The sequence below is a fragment of the Gossypium hirsutum genome, chromosome A12 (assembly GCF_007990345.1).
Source record: "Gossypium hirsutum isolate 1008001.06 chromosome A12, Gossypium_hirsutum_v2.1, whole genome shotgun sequence".
Taxonomy (NCBI): domain Eukaryota; kingdom Viridiplantae; phylum Streptophyta; class Magnoliopsida; order Malvales; family Malvaceae; genus Gossypium; species Gossypium hirsutum.
This window is the reverse complement of record NC_053435.1, coordinates 97,894,600-97,919,651: the sequence shown is the minus strand read 5'-3', so window position 1 is coordinate 97,919,651 and position 25,052 is coordinate 97,894,600. Positions and strand designations below refer to the sequence as shown.

At 38.0% G+C, this 25,052-nt stretch overlaps 1 protein-coding gene across 1 annotated transcript; it reads right to left on the bottom strand.

Annotated features, from left to right (window-relative positions):
* Positions 1–3,402: 3,402 nt before the first annotated feature.
* LOC107934263 (uncharacterized) lies at positions 3,403–5,826 on the bottom strand. The gene is made up of 2 exons (XM_016866635.2): positions 4,195–5,826; positions 3,403–4,101 (listed from the first exon to the last, which is right to left on the bottom strand). Exons 1-2 carry the CDS (start codon positions 5,824–5,826, stop codon positions 3,403–3,405), a joined length of 2,331 nt encoding a protein of 776 aa, XP_016722124.2.
* Positions 5,827–25,052: the final 19,226 nt, after the last annotated feature.

The following is a 25,052-nucleotide window of genomic DNA, read 5'->3' as shown; positions in this document are numbered from 1 at the left end:
ATCTCAACTTCGATCGGCAACACCACTTCCATTCCGTAGACCAAAGAGAAAGGGGTTGCCCCAGTTGAGGTTCTGACTGACGTTCGATAAGCAAAGAGGGCAAACGATAACTTTTCATGCCAATCTCTGTAAGTCTCAGTCATCTTCCCCACGATTTTCTTAATATTCTTATTGGCTGCTTCCACTGCCCCATTCATCTTCGGGCGATATGGTGACGAGTTGTGATGTCTGATCTTAAATTGACTGCAGACTTCTGCTATTGTACTGTTGTTTAAGTTTAATGCATTGTCAGATATGATCCTCTCCGGCATTTCATATCGACGTATGATCTCCTTTTTTAGGAACTTACTTAATATTGACTTTGTGACACTAGCATACGAAGCGGCTTCTACCCATTTGGTGAAGTAGTCGATAACCACAAATATGAACCGATGCCCATTGGAAGCTTTCGGCGATATTGGTCCAATCACATCCAGCCCCACATAGAGAATGGCCATGGAGAAACCATGACATGCAGCGGTGAAGAAGGCACATGAATTTTGTCTCCATAGATTTGGCACTTATGGCATCTCTTAGCGTAATTGACACAGTCTCCTTCCATGGTGGACCAATAGTACCCGATCTCATAATTTGCCTGGCCATTGTAAAGCTATTAGCGTGTGTCCCACAAATGCCTTCATGGACTTCTTCCAAGATTTTCTTAACCTCTACAACGTCTACACATCTTAGTAGCACTTGATCCTTCCTTCTTTTGTACAGGATATCCCCATCTAAGATATAGTCAATGGCCAATCTTCTTAGCGTTCTTTTGTCATTCTCGCTTGCCTGGTCCGGGTACTCACGATTCTTCATGTATTGCAATATATCGTGATACCAAGGGTGATCATCTTTCTCTTCGTCTTCTTCAATATTGTAACAGTGGGCCGAAATTTCATAAATGCTCATCCGGATGGGTTTGACATCTTCTTGTTTGTTCACCTTGATCATGGAGGCTAAGGTAGCCAAAGCATCAGCCATCTGATTTTCGTCTCGTGGAAGGTAGTGGAAGGTAATGTCATCAAACTCTTTAACCAATTCAATGACCAGTTTTCGATAGTCTATCAACTTGGGGTCTCTGGTCTCCCATTCTCCCTTGACTTGATAAATCACTAGCGCAGAATCCCCATACACCTCTAGCACTTTAATCTTGCGTTCTATGGCTGCACGGACTCCCATGATGCACGCCTCGTATTCCTCCATGTTATTCGTACAATAAAAATCCAATTTACTAGTAAATGGATAATGATCTCCGTTTGGGGATACTAAGACGACCCCGATTCCATTACCCACAGCAATTGATGCCCCATCGAAGTCCAATTTCCAATGAAGTTCTTCCAGAGCAGCTTCTTCAGTGGTAGCAACACACATTAGGTTTTCATTCGGGAAGTCGAAGTTCAAAGGCTCGTAGTCTTCCAAAGCTCTACTGGCTAGAAAATCTGCTATTGCACTTCCTTTTACCGCTTTCTGGTTCACATAGACTATGTCGAATTCAGAAAGCAGAATCTGCCATCGGGCCATCCTTCCATTCAAGGCTATTGACTACATCATGTACTTTAAAGGGTCCAATTTTGATATGAGCCAAGTGGTGTGATACAACATATACTGCCTTAGCCTGCGGGTTGTCCAAATTAGGGCACAACACAACTTCTCTATCCGCAAGTACCTTGTCTCACATTCCGTGAAATTTTTACTAAGATAGTAAATAGCTTTTTCTTTCCTTCCTGACTCATCATGCTGACCCAGCACGCACCCCATGGAGTTCTCCAATACTGTCAAATACAGTATCAACGGCTTATCAGGGTTAGGTGGCATTAGCACCGGGCTGTTGGATAAGTACTGTTTGACCTTGTCGAAAGCCATTTGGCATTCTTCATCCCATTCACCTGGGTTATGTTTCTTGAGAGGCGAAAGACAGGGTCACATTTCTCGGTTAGTTGTGAAATGAACCGAGCAATGTAATTTAATCTTCCTAGAAAGCCTCGAACTTCTTTCTGAGTGCGCGGCGGGGATAGCTCTTGTATGGCTTTAACTTTGTCTGGATCGATCTCGATCCCTTTCTCGCTGACCACGAATCCGAGCAACTTCCAAACTTGGCTCCGAATGTACATTTGGCGGGGTTGAATTTTAGCTGGAACTTTCTCAATCTCAAGAATAATTTCCTCAGGACTTGTATGTGCTCCTTCTCTGTTCGAGACTTAGCGATCATATCATCAACATAAACCTCAATCTCTTTATGCATCATGTCGTGAAAAAGGATTACCGTGGCTCTTTGATAAGTTGCCCCCGCATTCAGTCCAAACGGCATCACTTTGTAGCAGAACGTGCCCCACATGGTTACAAATGTGGTCTGCTCCATGTCTTCAGGATGCATCTTGATCTGGTTATATTCGGAGAAATCGTCCATGAATGAAAACAGTGAGTATCCCGTTGTGTTGTCTACTAGGGTATCGATGTGAGGCAGTGGGAAATTGTCTTTCGGACTGGCTTTGTTCAAATCTCTGTAGTCCACACACATTCGCACTTTTCCATCTTTCTTAGGGACGGGGACGATGTTGGCTACCCAATCTGAGTATTTTACCACCTTCAGGAATCCGGCGTCGAACTGCTTTTGAACCTCTTCTTTTATTTTTAGCAAGAAATCGGGCCTTATTCTTCGGAATTTTTGCTGAACTGGCTTACACTCTTCTTTTATGGGGAGTCGGTGCACCACGATGTCAGTGTCCAACCTGGGAATATCTTGGTATGACCATGCGAAGACATCTTTGAATTCTTGAAGTAATTCAATGAGGTCTCGCTTTATCTCCGTAGTGATAAATGTTCCGATCTTCACCTCTTGTCATTCTCCTAAGCTCACAATTTCGACTGATTCTTTGTGAGGTAGGATTTGTTTCTCATTTTGTTCTACCATCCTCAACAAATCAGGAGATAGGTCATAGCCTTGGTCATCTTCAAAATCCTGAGAATCATCCATACACACATCTTGCTCAAAAGGAAATTCTGAGTCGCTAGCAGTGTCACTCGTATCATTAATATCTGAGGACCTGTTATGAGGATGAAGGCAGATACAAAGAATCAAAAGAATTCGAAACGTTTATTTGCGTGGTATGATTGTGAATGATGAATGAAAGAACATTTAGAAAAATGTTTCAAGAATAAAAGAATCCGAAAGTAATCATTTGTATGGTTATCAAGAATAAAAGAATCCGAAAGTAATCATTTGTATGGTTATGAATGAAATGGAAAAGACGAGATAACATTTGCTCAAAAATGATAATAACCGTGCATTTTATTGAAATAACGTTTTTAAATATCAGCCTATTTCACAAAAGATCTTTATCACTCCTAGGCTTAGTGTTTTGGACATTACTCTGAATCCGTTCTAAAAACTATAGGGATCTCTTTCGCAGTCCAGTTGTCCAGAACACTTTCAGGTGTGTAGGGGCCAATGCCCGATAAACTTTCTCTTCCGGTCTCCTCTTTGTACATGACGTTGATGTCCAAGCTTTCCAGCCTTTCTTCTATAGCTTCCGTCATTAGCGTGTCTCTCTTGGGATGGATGATTCCCCCAGACACAAATATTTTCGATATATGAGGGAATATCATTGGTTCCCACTTGATTTCCTTCCCTGTTAATCGAGCTCTCCTTCTTTCTTGCTTTTTTTCCAGCTCCCTTCGTCTTTGTTTCACATCCGGCTTAAATCCTAAGCAGAAGCGGTGTCTCTTGTCTTTCAGCATTGGTGTTTCAATCCTTCCTTGTAGATGTCTCCCAAGTCCCCTTTTGGGTAGGGCCCATTTTCCAATCGTCAACTGGAGGCTCATCCTCGTGGTTTTGGATAATTTCGGCACTAGAATTTTGCTTCCCTCAGCGATGAACGTCGCGTTAACAAATTCCAAAGATCGAAATGAGCATTCGATTACTTCGTCATCTGTCTCCAAATAGGGTGCATTATTGCTCACAGTTGCAATAATATCTTCTTCAGCCTTAATCGTTATCAACCTCCCCTCCGACACCAGCTTCAATTTTTGATGCAATGAGGAAGGCACTGCCCCAGCTGAATGTATCTAGGGCCTCCCCAACAAGCAATTGTATGAGGGCTTGATATCCATCATGAGGAAATCCACCTCATATATGTTTGGCCCAATCTGAAGAGGTACCTCGATTCTGCTCATCACCTTTCTCTCCGTGCCATCGAATGCCTTCACGATGTTCTGGCACTCCTTCATGTGAGAGCTGTCTATAGGTAATCTATTCAGTGTGGTCAATGGCAGGACGTTCAAAGCCAATCCATTGTCAACCAGTACGCTTGGCAGCGTATACCCTTTACAGCGTGTGGTGATATGCAGAGCTTTAGTCGACCTCATGCCCCCGGGTGGTATCTCGTCGTCATTAAAAAAGATATAATTTTCGGCACTTATGTTGCTCATCAAACGGTCCAGCTTGTAAACAGAGAAATCATTGGCAACATATGTCTCGTTTAAGACCTTCATTAGCGTGCTACGATTAACTTCCGAGCTTAGAAGTAAGGCCAGCACCGAGATACGGGCTGGTTGTTTACGTAGTTGTTCTACCACACTATATTCGCTATGCTTTAGGAATTTTAAAAACTCATTGGCCTCCTCTTCGTTAACTGGCTCATTAATAGGTTTGGTTGCTTTTTCCTTCGTTTCTTCGACCATTGGGGCTTTTCCTTTTGTGGGCTGTGCCTCCTCATTCGCCGTATCGTAACGTCTCCTGCTACGTGTATAGGAACCCCTGTCTTGATCCCCTCTTGAAGCGTTAACTAGGCTCTCCTTTCCCGGCATCGTCACACTGCAATCATAATTCCATGGGACCTTTTTGCTGTCTTTGTAGGGGAAGACTGCAGGTCTTTGGATTATAACCCTCGGTGGCATTTGAACTCCAGCTTCATTATTTTTGGGTCTCGATATGATAACCACAGGATAGTTGGTCATTTGATTCTGCGCTGCCGATCCTCCCTCTGATGCACATATATCTCCCTCTACGGGATCTTCGGTCTTTTCATAGAATTCTATTTCCTTATTGTTTATCATGTTTTGTACTAGGCCCCTGAACTCCATGCAATCTTGGATTTCATGCCCCACCTCGTCGTGAAACTCCCAGTAGTTTGTCTCTTCTTTAGATTCTTCCCTCGAATCCAACGCGATCAATCCTCTCTTTGCCATCTCCCTCCATACCCGCCTCAACGGGGTCCTAACTTCTGCCACTTCATACTTGGTCTTCCTATTCAAGCCTTCACTTATCCCATTCACTCCTTGGTTGGTATGATTGGGGAGTGGGTTTTCTGCTACATTGGGTGTGGCTGGGTCGTCAAATCTCACGATCCCCATCTTAATGAGTCTTTCGACTAATTTTTTAAACGCAGCGCAGTTTTCGATAGAGTGCCCGATGATTCTCGCTTGGTATTCACATTGGGCGTTTGTGTCATACCATTTAGGATACGAGGGCTTTAGTGGCTTTAGGTAGAAAGGGGACACCACATGAGCATTGAATAGGTTCTGGTACAACTCCCTATACGTCATGGGTATGGGGGTGAATTGTGGCCTTTCTGTGTTCTCCCTCGCGTTGGATTCTTGTCTTACAGAGTTTTGCTGATTGGTGGTCACCGTCTTGGGTTGATTTACGGTGAATGACTTGGACTGACCTTTGTTAGATGTGCTCATGTTGTTCACTTCATTGTCTCTTTTCCTCGGGGCCGACTTCCTGACACTCTTTCCCGATTCTATCTTGCCGCTCCTCACAGCATTTTCGATCATTTCCCCCGTCATCTTTTTATGGCGCTTCCTAACATATGGGTGATAAAATGGGCTTTCAAGGTGTTGATAAAGAGCATTGTCGTCTCTTTTTCTAGAAGTGGCGGTTGAACTTGTATGGCCACTTCTCTCCACCTTTGTGCATACTGTCTGAAGCTTTCATTTGACTTTTTCTCCATATTTTGGAGAGTGATTCTGTCAAGGGTCATGTCCATCACATGATTGTATTACTTCATAAAGGCCTAAGCCAGGTCCTTCCACGAATTAATTTTAGCTCGGGTTAATTGGTTATACCACTTAAACACCGCCCCGACCAGACTATCTTGAAAGCAATGGATTAACAGCTGGTCGTTGTTAACATATCCCGTCATTCGCCTGCAGAACATAGTGATGTGGGCTTCAAGGCAGCTTGTTCCATTCTATTTCTCGAATTCAGGCATTTTGAATTTAGGGGGAAGGACTAAATCTGGGACCAGACTCAAGTCCTTGGCATCAATCCCTTGATGATAATCCACGCTCTCCATGGCTTTGAATTTCTCCTCAAGCCATCTACACCATTCTTCCAATTGTTTTTGCGAATCTATCCTCGCTTTTTCTTCTTCAGCAATTTCTTCCAAATCGGGAACGGGCGGATAGTTCGGGTTGTTGACGAAGTTAGAGCATGAGCCAGTTTGGAAATTCATCGGTATTGAAGCTCCGGCCTGAACCTGCTGGGGCATGATTGTGACAGATGGTTTCGGTAGATTGATCTCGAGCTTCATCGGTATATGTGTCGGAGTGAAGCCGGGGGGTATTGAGGATCTTCGTTAGTTTCTTCAATTTTGTCCATGGGGCCCTTTCCCTTATCCGTTCCTCCCAACACAATTGGGATAACTGACTCATCATTTCCCTCTAGGACTCCATCATTTGCTCTTTCATCTCTCGCTGAATCTTGGCTAGCTGCTCTTGCACCTGGGACTGCATTTGTTCTTGCATGTCTTTTTGCATCTGTTCCAATTTCTCGAGTCTTTTATCCATTAATTTTTTTCTTGTACCGTAGGGGTGTGTGGTTGGTTGGTTTTCGTTGGTTTCCAGGTTACTGAAATAATTTTTAATTAATTAATTAGAAAACTCTTATGGCCTTTAATGCATAACGATATGATGTAATGCAAATACATGAATGCAAAGGAGGCATCAATTTTGATTCAATTGCCCTTAGAAAATTTCACTTGAAAATAAAATCTTTTACATAAAGTCGGGTTACAAATAAAATTTCGCTCTAATACTCAAAGTCCTAATTTTTCTAAGCAACGAGGCCAGCTCTTGTCTGCGATCTGACTCCAACTTATACTTCGCGCTTAGTGTGTCCGCCTGAACCGCTAAAGTTTGTAAGTAGTCCGCTACTTCCCGAATCTGGGTTATGGCTTCCCCCATAAGGTAATCTCTGTTTCTGACTTGATCTTGCGCACGGTGAAGCTGCTCTTTCCAACGATCCTTGTTTGCCTCGAAAAACTGGATCCGCATCTCACAGTTTTGCAGTGACGCCTTTAACTCTTCTATTCTTTCTTTCATTTCTTTTATCTTGCTCAAGCTTGCCCTCAACTCTATTGCGGTGTTTCGATTTCGGTACTGATACAGAGACTTCTCGAGTTCTGCCACTCTAGCCCTTAATTCACCTCGCTCATTTCTGCTCTCCGATAGACTCTTCTCTAAATCTTCATTTCGTGCCTGAGCTTCTCGGAATTTCCTTTCCCACCGGTCGGTATTGGCCTTTTCTTCTCGAATTTCATGGTGCCATTGTTCGGAAGTCTTTCCTAACCCCGCAGTCCTCATGGATAGGCGTAGCTTCTTATAGTCAGTCTTTAAGCTGTTTAGATCCTCTTTAGCCTTGGTTTTCCCTTTTCTCCACTTTTCAGCCTCAGATCTTTGAACATCAGCGTCTAACCTTAAATGCATCTTCTCTTCCTCCAATTGTTCGATCTTCTCCCCAAGCTTCAAATTCTTCTTCTCAAAATCTTGCCTTATAATTTCCAATTCTGACGGGGCGACTTGTAATTGTTCCCCGATAGGTCAAGCATTCTCCAAGCTTGGCCTAAGAACATTATCATTAACCCTCTTCTTAAACCACTCGTTATACTTAGGCGTTACCATGGAACCGACGGCTAACCTCTTCATCCAACAAGTTTGTTTCCAAGCATCCGATAACTCCCGGACTCTCTTCTTATAATGAGCACCTTTAAAAGAGAATTCACTCTGAGCAAGTCCGTAGGTCGTGGGTACAAACTGCCTCGACTTATATTACCTCAAGGCTAGCAATGGAGTATACCCGGTAGCTCCCCAAATTCTTAACAGTGGCACCCAATCGAAGTTACCACATCGGTACATGATCTCGTCCAGAACCATCCAATAAGCTCTCCACTCGATATCCCCCTCCTTGAGGTTCTGAAGAATGTCCATCCATTTCTCCTCCGAGATATCCTCTCTCCTTTGTATAGCTGCCTCTTCTCTTAACGGGGAATAACCTTCGAAAAAGACCCGATAGGAAACCTTTTCTACCTTCCAAAAGGGCTCGTGAAACCATGCCATCAATAATTGTGCACATCCAATGAACCGTCCCTCACTTGTCTTCCGATGTGAGCTCAAAGATCTGAACGTTTCTGCCAATATCACCGGTACCAATGTGATTCCCTTCTCAAGGCAATTGAATAAATCAATGACTGCTTCGTCCACGTGCCTCAAATCCTTGGGAAAAATTACCAATTTGTAGATGCTTAAAGCGAAGATGTTGACCTTCTTTCTTTCGTTTGGATGCGTCAAGATCAAATCTTGCAAATTCTCCCAAGGGATACATTTGCTATCTCCTTTTTACTGAATCCGAGCAGTGACCCAAGGCTCGCTCATACCAAAAATGCTCATCAGTTTCTTCACAAAAGTCTGACTACTAAAAACCCGGGCATAAGTCTTCCGGACATGAATTTTTGGACACCTGAGCAAAGTAGTGTATTCCTCCATGGTAGGCACCAAATCCACTTCTCCAAAAGTGAAACTCTTGTACGCAGAATTCCAAAACTGCACCAAGGCTCGGAACAAATGCTTATCCACTCTAATGTCTAGCAAGTAGGGTATGTCACCATAGCTTTGGTAAGACAACTGCTTGATCCCTTCATCCCAACTAGCCCAAATATCTCTCAACTCTTGCAGCTCATTCTGTATTACATTGACGCGAGTGAAATCCTGCAGCTCTGATACATACCCTTCTACCAAGCTATCCCTTCTCTCTGATTGTAGCTTCTCCGACCATGCACGAACGGCCGCATTATCCTCAACTTGACTAAGAAATTTATTCTCCATGTCAAACTTTCTAACTTAGTAATTGAACACGGATTGACACCTCCTTTAATATGCAATGTCATGCAAAAAGACAATCAAAACAAAAACACAGGTTAGTATCAAATAATATCGATAAAATGCAAGCACATAAACGATAATCACAACGTACATACGGGTAAGTACTAAGGCTTGACGCGGCTCCACCCAAGGATAGCTCCTAAGGTTCACTATATATGGTTCGGTTCTAGAGATAAGGTACCCGAACCAGTAGATTCCTCAATCCTCACCCATTATAGGCTCATATAGATCAAGTTCGGTTCGGGGGGATACATTTCCCTATGACCATGCGGAGATGAAAATCTCACGAAATCATAGGTACGGATGTACCCCGGAAGCAATCCATTAGCCCATGCGGAGGTGAAAACCTCACGAAAGCGTAGTTTCTTACTCCCACTTAGAAGGTGTGACCACAGCGGTCATGCAATGAAATGCAGTACTATTCTACGAGATTTGAACCATAACAATCATACGAACGAATGCAATTATGATTTTCAAAACAAGTTTTCGATTTTTGATAAAAAGACAGCAAATAAATTGATTTTATGGCTTCACTCTCTAGCTCCCTAGTGGAGTCGCCAAGCTGTCAAAACCATCCCTCAATTTAAAAATTTTGAATTTAAAAAAAGGGGGGAAAGTCGACTTTTGAAAAACGAAAATGGAGTCGCCACCAATCCCTTTTGTTTAGGTGTGACTAGATCACCTAAGAGTTTGGTTATCTTAATAAAATATTTTTTTTACTAAAACAACAATTTTGGCCTACGGAAATATGAGAAAATGGGTTCGGGAGTCGGTTATGTATGAGGAAGGGTTAACACCCTCATTACGCCCAAAATTGGTACCAAATCGATTAAATAATGTCCTTATGTCTAAAATTTAAAAATGTTTTTGAAATGTGGTTCTTGTTAATAACATTTGAATAACCTGAGTTGGTTGCCAAAAATTTCCTTGTTTTGACGTCCGAAAGTTTATAATTAAAAAATCACAAAAGGATGATCAACTATTTAGTCCAAGGAAAAATTGAAACCCAGCACAGTAGGGCACGATTCCTCGAATTTCCAAACATTGACCATTGCCTCACCTTGGAAAATACGAGTGAAATCCCGGAGAGATATTCGATTATTTTGAGCAAGTGGGAAATTGCAACCCAACACGATAGGGTACTATTTCCCGAATTGTCAAACATCGAATATCGCCTTCGTTTTAAAGGGTTTTTAGAAAACGTGAGTGAAATTTCGAAGGAATCTTCGATTGTTTTGAAAAACGAGAAATCACAACTCAACACGTTAGGGCACGATTCCCGAATTATCAAACATCGAGTATTGCCTTCGTTTTCGAAAGTTTTTAATAAACACGAATGAAAACCTAAAGGATTATTCGGTTGTTTTGAACAAACGAGAAATCACAACCCAGCACGATAGGGCATGATTCTCGAATTATCAAACATCGAGTATTGCCTTCGTTTTGGAAAGTTTTTAATAAACACGAATGAAAACCTAAAGGAATATTCAGTTGTTTTGAACAAATGAGAAATCACAACCCAGCACGATAGGGCATGATTCTCGAATTATCAAACACCGAGTATTGCCTTCGTTTTGGAAGGTTTTTAATAAACACGAGTGAAAACCTAAAGGAATATTCGGTTGTTTTGAACAAACGAGAAGTCACAACCTAGCACGATAGGGCATGATTCTCGAATTATCAAACATCGAGTATTGCCTTCGTTTTAAAGGATTTTTAAAAGGCATGAGTGGAATTTTAAAGAGATATTCGATTATTTTGAGCAAACGCGAAATTGCAACCCAACACGTTAGGGTACTATTTCGCGAATTGCCAAATATCGAATCTCGTCTTCGTTTTAAAGAATTCTTAAACGAATACTTATAAAACTAACTTAAAACATATTAACTCGATTTGAAATAAGATGAAATTAATCATGAAAATTTGAATTTTATAAAAACCACATTTCGCAAACCAAGTGAAAAAATGATGATATAGGATAAAAGGCACATATGATGATACGATGCTAGATGAATAATAATATTAATCGACTAGCAGAACATGCAATTAAATATAATTGATCTAAAAATCATAATCAGATCACGTACGAAGAACAATTTACAAATCATTAAGATGAATACCATACAATGATTGTATATATTCATGCCATAAGATATGAAGAAAACAACAAGATATGCGTGAAGCAAATGAAATGTAGAAATCAAAATGGTACAAGATTAATAAGCTAGATATAAAAAAAATAGAGATATATATATTTTTTTTGAAATGGATATTAAAGAATGAAAATTTGAATCAAGTTGCAAGAAAAAAAAAATTTAAAACACAAACATATTTTAAAGTTGACAAACTACATGACGAGTTTAAATAATATGTCTAATATAAAAAGGAATAATGAAGACATATGGCAAAATATAATACACAAAGTACATTCATAGACATATGTACATATAGATAGCTTTAAAAATAATTATTAGATTAATAAAAAGCTTTAACTTAGTCTAAAAAGTATATACATGCGTTATATCAAAACGTTTAAATGAGGGACTATATAAAACACAAAGTAATTTAATACAAAAGAACATCCAAAATAATAATTTTGTGATTGCAAAAAAAATGAGGTTTCTAAAATTTTTCCATATACATGCATAAAGAAAATACTTGATAACTCATATCGCAAAAATGTTGTAAGTAGGAAAACCTATTAAAGTAATAATATCAATATATATATGTATACATATATATATAAATTTTGAAAATAATTACATGTAAAATTACGTAGAAAAGATAATATTCATAGGGCTAAATTAATTTTAGAATAAATTAAACAATAGATTAAAAAAAACATGCTTTTGTGTAAAGAAAATGTAAATATAAAATGTATAGGTTTAGAAATATATATATAGAATATGTGTACTTGTAATACCCCTACCCGTATTCATTGCCGGAATAGGGTACGAGGCATTACCGGAGTTTACGAATTAATTTTTTTTTTCAATTCAACATAATTTCATGATAGATTCATGCATTTATATAAGATAACGTCATCACATATCTATAACCAGGTTTGTTAACCATACTAATGGCTAACTTTACATTCATTTCACGTTAACATTTACTTTGTTAGCTTATACATGCCATTGATTTCCAAAATAAAATTTCTTTATAAAATTTCGTTGTATGGCGTGCTCGTTTGGGTTGGGCGTCGGCTAAGAGTGCTCAGAGCTTGGATTAACTCCAGTCGCCAATCAGGTGTGTATTTCTCGCTACTCTAGCTGTAGGATGGCTACTTCGGGCCGCGATAGGCCGAAAGGGGTCATGTGGGCCCAATGGGCCTACGGGCCCAATTGGATAAGTTGTTTGATTGTGTAGTAAATATTAGACTAGGCTAGGTGAATCTCAAATCTGTGGCTAGATTTGGGCTAAAATGGCCACACGAGCGTGTGGGCCCATTTAGGCCGAGAATAGGCTTTAGGCCCATTAGTATTGTTATCCCTGTTTAGAATACTTTAGTTTACCAAATTACTGAAATGCCCTCAAATTGTAAAATTTCCAAAGTACCCTCGATTTATAGAATTACCGTTTTACCCTCGATTTACAGAATTACCGTTTACCCTTAATTTATAGAATTACTATTTTACCCTTAATTTACAGAATTACTATTTTACCCTCGATTTACAGAATTACTATTTTACCCTCGATTTACAAAATTACTAAAATACCCTTGGTTTACAAAATTACCAAAATACCCTCGATCAGTAAAATTACCAAAATACCCTAGTCTGTAAAATTGCTAAAATACCCTTGGTTTATAAAATTACCGAAATACCTTCAATTTGTAAAATTCCCAAAATATCCCTAGTTTGTAAAATTACCAAAATACCACTGGTTTGTGAAATTACCGAAATACCCTCAATTTGTAAAATTACCAAAATACCCATGATTTACAAAGTTACAGAAATACCTTTGACTTTCTAAAAATTATGGAAATACCATTGGTTTACAAAATTACTAAAATACCCTTGGTTTGTAGATTTACCAAAACACCATTGTAGAATGAAATGACTAAAATACCCCTATTAGGTAAAAAGACCGTAAAGCCCCTGTAGGGTAAAGTGACCGTAAAGCCCCTGAAGGGTAAAGTGACTGTAATACCCCTGTATGGTAAAATAACGAATATGCCCTTATATTCCGTATGACTGATGTGCTTAGGATTTACATATATTGATATTAGATTAGTTAAGTTGAGTGGCAGGTGGTGGTTATCGTAGGGGATTGATTTTGGAAACGTTTCAACTTCAACTCGTAACAGGTGTGTACTAACCTTCGTAATAGCTTAGATTAATATTTGCTGAGAAGCCGAAATGCGAAAATACAGGTATTTCGGGAACTTGTAATGTTGCTTTTGGGTATAGATGCGATAAATACGATAAGATCGGTGTTTGGATCGATGGAACAGGTAAGAACTCAATTTTGTGCACGATGGTAAGTTGGGCTTCAATGGGCTAAAATTGGGCCCAATGGGCTTTCGGACCCATTTGGGTAGAATTGATAGAAAATGGAATTTGGAAAAGTTGCACGTTAACACGGTTAGTATTGTTGTAAAATTTGGGTTAAGTAGGCTAAATCAACATTCGTAGGGCCCATTAGGGGTTTTGGGCCCAAAAGCCCGAATTTGATAAAGTGGGTTAAAGATCATTGTTTAAACACTCGGAAATATTGATAATTGTAATGAACATGGAAAACCCTGATATTTGGTAAAATTATGAAAATACCCTTATAATGTGAAAAATGACTGATTTGCCCTTGTGGGCAAGTGACTGACTTGGACTGTGTGGTTGACGGATTTGATTGTGACTATATGTTGGTGATATGAATGACTTGACTGTGATTGTTTAATTCAAATATGGGCATGACATTCTGCATACATGACATGTTGCATTAGGTTGCGTTTTTATAATGGATGGAGGAAGTGCAAAAGGGCTTATGCCCTAGTTTATTGAAAAGGGCTTATGCCCCAGTTTACCGAAAAGGGCTTATGCCCTAGTTTATTGAAAAGGGCTTTGCCCCAGTTTACCGAAAAGGGCTTTGCCCCAGTTATTAAAGAGGCTAGGCCTCCAGATATATGATAAAGCAGCTATGCTGCCAGTGGTGTATTGGTTGGGTGGGTTGAGTTATTCCCCACATGGTGTGTTGGTTGGTACGGGTGGAGAGTAGCGGATGGTAGGTTGAGTAGTCTCCCCAAATGGGCTTGCATACATTCATTGGTATTTCATGTGATATTGAAATGGGCCTAAGGGCCATACCGTTTACAGTAAAGGCTTCAGCCCAATGATATGATTTATGAAATGGCTTCAGCTCAGTGATATGATTTATGAAAAGCTTTCGGCCCAGTAACCGTTAAACAAAAGGCTTCGGCCCAGTATATGCCAAGACTAAATAGGGCTTTGGCCCAGATTGTACTGACACTGTGTTTTCACTGTTTGTTTGTTATTGGGATTACACACTGAGTTTTCGTAAACTCACCCCGTTTCTAACTGTGCAGGTAATCCCTAAGCTTAGATGGTTTGGAGCTGCGAGGGACTCGGAGATGGCCACACTACTGTTTCTGTTTCTTTTAATTGCAATAAGTAGCCGGTTTATTTCTTTATAAGTTTTATCTTATTAATATTATTGTTTGGTTTTGGGTTGTAATAAGGCCATTTTAATTATTTTTCTGGGATTGTTTTATTTTTAATAACTTTAATCTGTTTGTTAATAAATGGGCTAAACTTAGGATGTGTTTTCAAAATGATAATTGTTTTCAAAATAACACCATGCCACGATTATCCGATTTATCAAAGATTTTAGCTTAAATAAATTACAACTCGATTTAACCAAGTGTGGCAATGGTTGTGGGCATGTCTAAGATTGGATCCATTAGAAGAGCTTGGTACTTAAGCAGCTTTCATGGCTCACCTCCTCTGTTACGGATTCCTATCTGGTGCCCAGCTCCCATTCACTTTGTTAGCTTAACAAAAGTCAGTTTTTAAAGCACTAAAACGAAACATGGGTTTTTAACTTCAATGTGGCACATCAGATTCGACCATAACGTCTGGGCCGGGTTTGGGGTATTACATAAAATATATGGGGTAATTAAAAAATAAAATAGTAATGATAAGAGGACCAACATCCAACGAGCAAAAACACCTAGGGACTAAAGCTGGTAATATACCAGATCCCAAAATGTTGCGTTTAGGGGCGGGTTAGATTGCAAACAGATGTAAGTTATAGGGCCAAATTAAAAAACAAACAAGACAAGAACATGGGCTGATTTAAATATGGCGCGAAAGGGGAGGGGCCTGCTACCTAAATAACCCAATTTAGGCACACAAAGGTGGAGTCGGGTCTCCAATCGAGTGGACACGCGGACCCCTCCCTTTATGACATGGCACCGTTTCAAAATTAGGTCACTTAAGACCATTTTTTTTCCTGCTTCTTCCCTAAAACACAGCCCCACTTGTAGCCGAAAAACACAGCCTGGGAACTAAGTTTCTTGGGTTTCTTTTTAGCAGCCAAATCACCATTATTTTGGTGACTATCTGCATGCAAAAAACACCCGCTTTCCCCATTGAAGACACTTGAACAAGTTTTAAAAAGGTTTAGTAAGTATCTTTCTCCTCTCCTTCTTTGTTTGAATGAAATACTCGAATCTCATGTTATTTTTTTTAAAATAAAAAAAATGGAAACAGATTTGTAAAGTAAATACTGCTACTTGACCTCTCACCATTATATCCGCATAGCAGAAATATTTATGGCTTTCATTGGTTTTTAGTTGTATGTAATAACAATGAGTAAACGAAGAAGAAAACAAAATAAAAAATCGGAAAAAGAAAAGTATGAAATCACCTCTGCTCTTTGCATTCAATATGTGTATCCCTCCTTTTACAACTGATTCGCAGCTTTGCTTTTATAGCCGAAGAGAAAAAAGAAAAAAGGAAAATAAATTCCAAATACAATTTTTGTTTCCTTCTATTTGTTGTTCTGCCATTTTTTGTTTGTATTTGCCGTTGTGTTTGTCCTTTTTGCAGGTACGGGATGCGTTGGCATCCTACGGAGACTGTGCTGGCGTACGAGGGCTATTGACGTGGTTGCTGGAGGCGTTGTACGGCGCCTGGAGGTTGCGGGGGCTGCTACGGCGCAGTGGAAAGCTGCTAGGGTTTCTCGGTTTGAACTGTAAATGGACATTAGATGGGCTGTTAATTATTTTTGTTTTTTTCTTGGTTTATTCTTGCGGTCTGGGCCCGGGCAGAATTTAGGCCTTACACCAGACATGGTCTTACATTAGCTTTCGTCTCAATGCCGATAACATGTCCTAGATATGGTCTTATACTAGCTCTCATAATGTGGCCGATGCCATGTCCCAGACATGGTTTTACACTAGCACACATAATGTGGTCTATGCTATGTCCCAGACATGGTTATACACTAGCGCACATATCAATACCGATGCCATATCCCAGACATGGTCTTACACTAGTTCTCACAACATCGCCGATGCCATATTATGGTCTTACACTGGCCCTCATATTGTGGCCGATGCCATGTCCTAGACATGGTCTTACACTTGCATACAGTGTAACACCGTATACCCGTAACCCACGCCGGGGCGGCGTACAAGGCATTACCTAACTTGATCTCATGCATACAACCAATCTCAAATTACTAAGACTCGGTCCAAATTTAAGACTTTTTCAATTTCTACTTTAATCTTCTTATTATAGGCCTACGAGTCCCAAATCGATCGTTGATAACTATTCGGAACTATTACGGGTCCTTAAACTAACCTTAAGAAATTGCCTTCAAAATAGGGCACACGCCCGTATAGAAGGGTAATGTGCCGGTGTGACTATTTCAACATGGTTGTGTTGATGGCCCGTATGGCTCAAACGGCCTAAGCACTCTAGGACACGCCCGTGTCCCACACCCGTGTAGAATTAATTTCAAATTCACACTTACAGGGGCTTTAAAATAGTTAGACACACGCCTGTGTCAATGGCCCGCATCCCTCGCACGGCCACGACACGCCCGTGTCCTAGTCCGTTTGCAAAAATATGAACATTCTGTTTCTGACGTCAACACGCTCAAGATGTCACACAGCCAAGGCACACGCCCGTGTGCTGGGCCGTGTCCTTCACATAGCTGAGATACACGGTTGTGTCTCTGCCCGTGTATTTAATACAATGCATATTGACTTGAAATTTTTATGTGCAGGGGACACACGGCCTGACTACACGCCCATAGGGTAGATCGTGTGTCACTCACGACCTAGACACACGCCTGTGTGTCTACCTTTGTGAACAATATAAGGCTATTTACCAAGCCTTATTGCCACCTTTACATACCTAGTTCCATACACATGTCAACCAATACCAACACAAGCACAATTCATATAACCAATTCAGCCATAATAGACATTCATTTAACCATAGTAATGCATCTTTTATAAATTCAAAATGAATGTTAACTATCATTTAAAACTTAATACAAATTGAAGGGTTCCAACCCAAGCCAACACATTTGGCCAATTCTCAAAGTCACAAAATAATAAAGTCTAAGTCCTATACATGCCATATTCAAAAATATAAATCCAACTATACTAAATACTTCGGTTGATAGTGCGATTGATATCTCTGACTTCTGTGATCCTTGAGCTAGTTAGGCGGTACTGTAAGGAAATGGAAAGAAAATGGAGTAAGCATAAAAGCTTAGTAAGTTGCATATAAGTAAATATACAACAACAATATGTCAATAATCAACATGCTCATAATACCAAGGTAGGCATAGACATAACTTACTCTTTACCATCCATACAAGTCACATATTATGTAATGAGCTTATATCTCATACATACCAATTAGGTACTTGTCCCACTCACAACATGGTTATACTTTCCTCATTAGCTTAGGAACATAATTTTCACCATTGAACCATTCAGAATACTACCGGATATACATTAAACCTCAAACATGGGTAAGGTGCTGATGCCATGTCCCAGACACAGTCTTACACTGGCTCACATCTCAAGTTGATACCACGTCCCAGACATGGTCTTACACTGACAATCATCTCGTAGTCGATGCATGGCCCAAACATGTCTTACATTGGCTTACGTCTCGAGGCCGATGCATGTCCCAGACATGTCTTGCACCAGCACTTGTTTCAATAAATAAATACAATTCAAATTTGCAATTTCAAATAATAATTGAGCGTGATGATCTGATCTTTTGACCCTCCCGTTAATCTACAATAGCAATAAACATTACAAGTAAGCTTACTATAGCTTAGTAAGTTCGTCAGCTTTAACTATAAATCTTACCAAATATTAGTTTTCCAAAATTCAAATCATATGGACATTTCAAGTAAGTTACTTTCATCCTGTAAGTCATAATTTCATTTTAAAAAATTACTTAATTGAGCTCAATAATAATAATGATAACATTACTTACATTTCTTTTTCTACACGTTACATTTACGACTTACCAACTTGTCCATTCAAGGAACAGCTTACGGATTTGAGTACATCGTGATCTGAAGCCCGAAGTCTAGTTGAAGCACATAAGTGCTAAACGGAAGCCCGAAGGCTAACTGAAGCACACAAGTGCTAAACGGAAGCCCGAAGGCTAGCTAAAGCTCATCAGAGTTGAACTGAAACCCCAAAAAGGTTAACTGAAACTTATATGAGTTAACGGAAGCTCGTAAGAGCTAAACGGAAAGCAAACACGAGAATTCGCAACAAATGCTGAATCTCAATTTACTTGGGTAATTTACCGTCAATTCATCTTTTTCACTGAACGATCATACTCATTTCCTGCGTTCCGTTCCTCCGAAATACTCAATTTAATTTCATAACTTTTGTACATAATTTACTTATTTTCAAAAATTAGCATACATAAATATTAATCACCATTCATAAAATAATATTGAAATTTAATAATTTAACCGTACGAACTTACCCAGAACAATTAGCAGTAGTTGTAGAGATTTCTGGAACAATTCTAGAATTTTCTCTTTTCTTCGTTTATCCTCAATTTCTTGATTTATAATATAAAATTTTTCCATTTATTCATTAGCATTTATTAAAATTCTACTCTAATTTATAGCTTATGCACATTAATTTTCAAAATTGCACTTTTATCCTAAATTTTACAAATTTTACAATTTAGTCCCTACTTAATTAACCCTCCAATTGAACTAATTTTTCTCAATTAACATTTTATTCTATTACTTTAAATACTTCATAACCTTTTTAAATCAGAATTTCAGCATTAGACATTAATTCCAAACTTTTTCAGAATTAGGTCCTAAAAATCAATTTCCACTAAAATTGCTTAATAAAATCATCATATAATAAGATTAAAACTTCAAATCCATGTTAAATCATCATAAAATTACAGAACTTATTCATGGAAACTTTCAATTTCACTCATAGAATCAAAAACCAATGAATTTAATAGTAGGACCTAGTTGTAAAAGTCTTAAAAACACAAAAATTATAAAGAAAAAGTAAGAATTAAACTCACAGGATGCAAAAATATGAAAACCAAGCTTATTCCAGGCCTCCTATGGCATTTTTAGCTGATGAGAAATAAGAAAAAATGAAGAAAAACCTAGATAATTCCAATTTAGTCCTAACTTTATTTAGTTAATCTTGGCAATATTCCAATTTTGCCCTTATTTCATTAATTTCCTGACTTTTTCTCAGCTATTTCCGTCCAAAATATCTCACTTGGGAAAATTTTCTCTTTAGGTCCTTCCTCATTAGACACTTAAGCTATTTAATCACTTTCACAAGTTTTACACCTTTACAATTTAGTCCTTTTTATTTAATTAACCACCCAAACGATAAAATTTTCTAACAAAAATTTACCATCATATTACTAACATCTCCATAAATATTTATAAAAATATTTTTGGCTCAGTTTTACGAGATCGAGGTCTCGATATCTCATTTTCAACTTAATTTATTTAATAATTTCTCTTTAAATTTTAATTTCACCTATTTAAAATATTTCTAACATCTCTCTCACTTTTAAATATTATTTTATTTTAATTTCCTAATCCCAGTAGTCGGATTTAGTGATCTCGAATCACTGTTCTGACACCACTGAAATTTTAGGCTGTTACATCATGCTATAACAATTCAAGCACATATAATAGCATTGCAGTTGTATTATTTACATACAACTTACTTCGGATTAAAAAATACACACAACTAATCAGTTTAGTCGATTTGCTTGGCTTTCTCACGGTCTAGGTTTGGATTTGGAAATTCTTGATCTATATTAGCAAAATACACTCATTTAGTCACTAAATACAATTAGGCAATCAAAATTTCATATATTTGGTAAAATGACCATTTTGCCCTTAAACTTTTTTACCCCTATACTCAAAAATCAATTTTTATCAAATTTCTTAGTATCTAAAAAAAATCAATTTTTATCGAATTTCTTAGTATCTCAAGCCTAATTGAACCATTATTACTCCTATTGCAGCTTCAAATTCTCACTATTTCACACATATATAAACTATTTTACAACTTATGCAAAATAGTCCTTTTAGGTGTTTTCATGCTAACACCTTTCATAAAAGTTGTCTATTACACTACTAAGACTCATATTCTTCCATAAAAACTCAGCAACCATTACAAATCCATTCATGGAAAAACCTTAAACTCTTAATCATTTTACAAAATAGACCCCCCATTTGAAAGCTCATGCTTCAAGGGTCTCAAAAATGCAAAAATATTCAAGAAAAGCCATTAACATCACTTAATTGGAAAGGAATAAGTGGCTGGAATTTTTTTGAAGCTTTCAAGCCCTCCTATGGCTGATTTTCGGTCAAAGAGAAGAAAAATAGACGAAGAAGGTGAATGCTAGGCTTTAAGGTATTATTAAAATGCATATTATGACATCAACCAACCTAACCCTTTGACCAAATACCCTTCCTTCTCTCATGGCCGGTCAAACTCTTTTAAAAGGGCCTAATCCAATTTTTTATTCTCTAGCTATTTGACACCTCTAGCTATCAATTTAGGACTTTTTCATTTTATGCGATTTAGTCCTTTTTCGCAATTGGGTTTATAAACGTTAAAATTAGCATACCAAATTTTTCGTGCACTGATATGAACATGCTATGACTCTATCTTAATAATAAAATAATCTCTCTAACTTCGAATTTCTAGTCCCAAGATCACTATTCTGACTAGGCCCTAAATCGGGCTGTTTCACACATATCACCCAAATGGCATGGCATGGATATCCAATCTATTCCTAGGTTCAACCAAGAATTTACCGCATTAATTTCATCATACATTATTCATAATCATATTAACCATATTATGAAAAATAAATCATTCAACACATAGGAACGATAAAGTTACCTTACTTACGTACAACTTACCTCGGTATACAAAAAATGGATGACTAATTGGCTTTAGTCTACTAACTTGGCCTTTCCCCAGTTTAGGTCTGAATTCGTATTTCTTGATCTAAAATAATATAAAAATCACTAATTTAATCATCATATCAATTAGTGCATTTCATAAATCATATTTTGGCAAAATGACCATTTTACCCCTAGACTTTCATAAAATTACTATTTTACCCCTAAGCTTATAAATTGATTTTTATCGAATTTTCTCACTACCCAAGCCTAGCTGAGTTCTTTTTATACTAGAAGTAACCCAAAATTCCTATTATTTCACACATTTACCTCATAGTTTATAACTTATGCAAAATGGTCCTTAGTTAGGGTTTTCATGAAAACTACTTCACAAAATTTGTTTGTTTAACAACCATGATTCATTGTCTTCCATAAAAATTTAGGAAAAAACATGAAAACTCTCATGGAAAAACCTATACTTTCAACCATTTTGCAAAATAGTCTCCTCATTACAAAAATTATGCTACAAGGGTCCTAAAAGTACAAAAATTATCAAGAAAGGCCATCAAAATCACTTACTTGTATAGGTAAAGAGTGGCTGAAATTTTAAAGCTCCAAAACCCCTATTTTTTCTAGTATTTTCGGTGGAGAGGAGAAAGATGAAAGGTGATATCTTTTTCTTTTATTATAAATCTAGTTAATTTAGTCACCCAATTTCACTTAACGTTGACCTTACAATTTTTTTGACCCTATGATAAGTTATTAACAAATTTGTAGTCTATTTACTCAATAAAGACCTATAATTTAATGTTCCATAGCTATTTGAAATCTTTAGCTAGTAGAGCAAAACTTTCACACTTTATACGATTTAGTCCTTTTTCTCAATTAAGCATGCAATCGCTAAAATTATTTCACCAAAATTTTCATGCACTGACATAGTCATGCTACAACACATAAAATAATATTGAAAATAACTTATCTGACCTCAGGTTAGTGGTTCTGAAACCACTTTTCCGACTAGGCCCAAAACCGGGCTGTTACATACCACATATGGCACACTTAACTCAGGCTGAGTCAACACTAGAGCCTCTGTTAACATTTTCTTAGGTTGATTAAAACTTTTCTAACACTCCTCAGACCATACAAATTCAATATTCTTCTGCAGTAATCAAGTCATCGGTGATGCAATCATTGAAAAGTCTTTTACAAATTGGCGGTAATAACCGGCTAGTCCTAAAAAACTTCGTACTTCTATAACATTCTTCGCAGTTTTCCAATTAATCACCATTGACACTTTGTTCGGATCTACTCGTATCCCATCGGCCGACACAGTATGACCCAAGAATCCAACCTCATGAAGCCAAAATTCACATTTGCTGAATTTTGCATATAACTATTTTTCCTTCAAAATCTGTAACACAACTATCAAGTGTTGAGTATGCTCGGATTCTGTCTTTGAATAGATCAGTATATCGTCAATGAACACAACTACAAATCTATCCAAATAAGGCTGAAAATTTTGATTCATTAAGTCCATAAAAGCAGCAGGAGCATTGGTCAAACCGAATGGCATGACTAAAAATTCATAATGGCCATACCGAGTTCTGAGGGTTGTTTTCGGCACATCACACTCTTTTACTTTTAACTGATAATACCTGGATCTGAGATCTATCTTTGAGAATAATGCAGCACCCTTCAACTGATCGAATAAATCATCAATACGAGGCAAAGGATATTTATTTTTAATCGTTACTTTATTCAACTGTCTGTAATCTATGCACAGTCTCAGTGAACCATCCTTCTTTTTCACAAATAAAACAGGTGCACCCATTGGCGACATACTCGGTCTTATAAACTCTTTGTCAAACAAATCTTGTAACTGTGTCTTCAACTCTTTTAATTCCGCTAGAGCCATTCTATACGATGACACTGATATGGGAGTTGTTCCTGAAAACACATGTATCACAAATTCAACTTCTCTATTGGGTGGTAAACCTAGTAATTCTTCAGGAAACACATCAATAAATTCATTCATAATAGGAAATTGCTCTAAATTTGATTCAGAACTCCGAGTATCAAGAATATGGGCTAAATATGCCTCATTTCCTTTACATAACAATTTTTGAGCAGAAAAAGATGAAATCATTTTAACAGTATCACCCAAATTCTCAGACTCAACCAAAATTTTATCTCTTGTCTAAAATTTCAAACGTATTCATTTTTCTCAACAATTCACCACCGCATCATGTTTCATTAACCAGTCCATACCCAAAATGATATTAAATTCCCAAAAGTGTAGCAATATCAAATCAGCAGGGAAATCATAGCCTTTCACTTTTAGTGGGCAGTTACGACATATTAAATTAATTGCCACACTTTGGCCTAATGGATTAGTGACTTGAACATCATAATCAATAGGCTCAACAAATAAATTCTTTTCAGACACTAACATAGTGCAAATATATAAATGTCTAGACCCAGGGTTTATTAATGCATACACAGGAACATCATAAAGATAGAAAGTGCCAGCAATTACGTCCGGAGCTGTCGCTTCCTCTCTTGCTCGAATGGCATAGGTACGAGCAGGTGCCCTAACCTCTAATCGACTAACAGTATCTTTCGTACCCGAACGAGTAGCACTTGTAGCACTACTCTGACCCGAACGTCTACCTTTTTGATGAGGAGTTTTCTGTTTCTCTTTCTGCTCTACTTCTTCTATTTGTAGTTGGGGACAATCTCGAATAAAATGATCAGTGACCTCACATTTATAACAAGCCCCTAATTTACCCCTACATTCACCGGGTTAACTTCTTCCATAGTGTTGGCATTTAGGCCTTGGGGTATTTTTCACACTACCCACACTAATAGCAGGTCTATCAGATACTCTAAAATCAGATTGTCTTGGTCTACTCTTACCTGATCTTTTCGGTGCCGAAGTGGCTTAACTAAATTCCTCTCTAGATTTCCTCACTGGTAAAACTGAAAATGACTTAGATGCACTTCTTTTGAAAAATTCTTTACTCTTTCTATCTCGTTGCATCTTTCTATTATAGACCTTTTCAAGTTTCTGAGCACGATCTGATAGAACAACGAATTCCCGTATCTCAGTGCCCCCTATCATCATTCTGATCTCATCATTTAGCCCTTCTTCAAATCTGATACACATTTCTTCCTCAGTAGTACAATATCTCAAGCATATTTATTGGGAGAAACAAATTCCCGTTCATATTCAACTACTGACTTATTTCCCTATCGTAGATCAATGAATTCTCTTTTCTTCTTATCCAAATACCTTCTACCAACATATTTCTTTTTGAAATCATTCTGGAAAAATTTCCATGTAATTCTCTCGGTCGGTACCACAGCTTCTATTGTTTCCCACCAATTATAAGCTTATTCTTTCAATAATGACACAGCACATCTCAAATAATCAT

Coding starts and splice junctions, on each gene's coding strand:
- LOC107934263 (XM_016866635.2), bottom strand. CDS start 5,826: ATGACGGGGGAAATGATCGAAAATGCTGTGAGGAGCGGCAAGATAGAA. Junction 4,102..4,194: donor AGGTGATGAGCAGAATCGAG/GTACCTCTTCAG, acceptor GGGAGGCCCTAG/ATACATTCAGCTGGGGCAGT.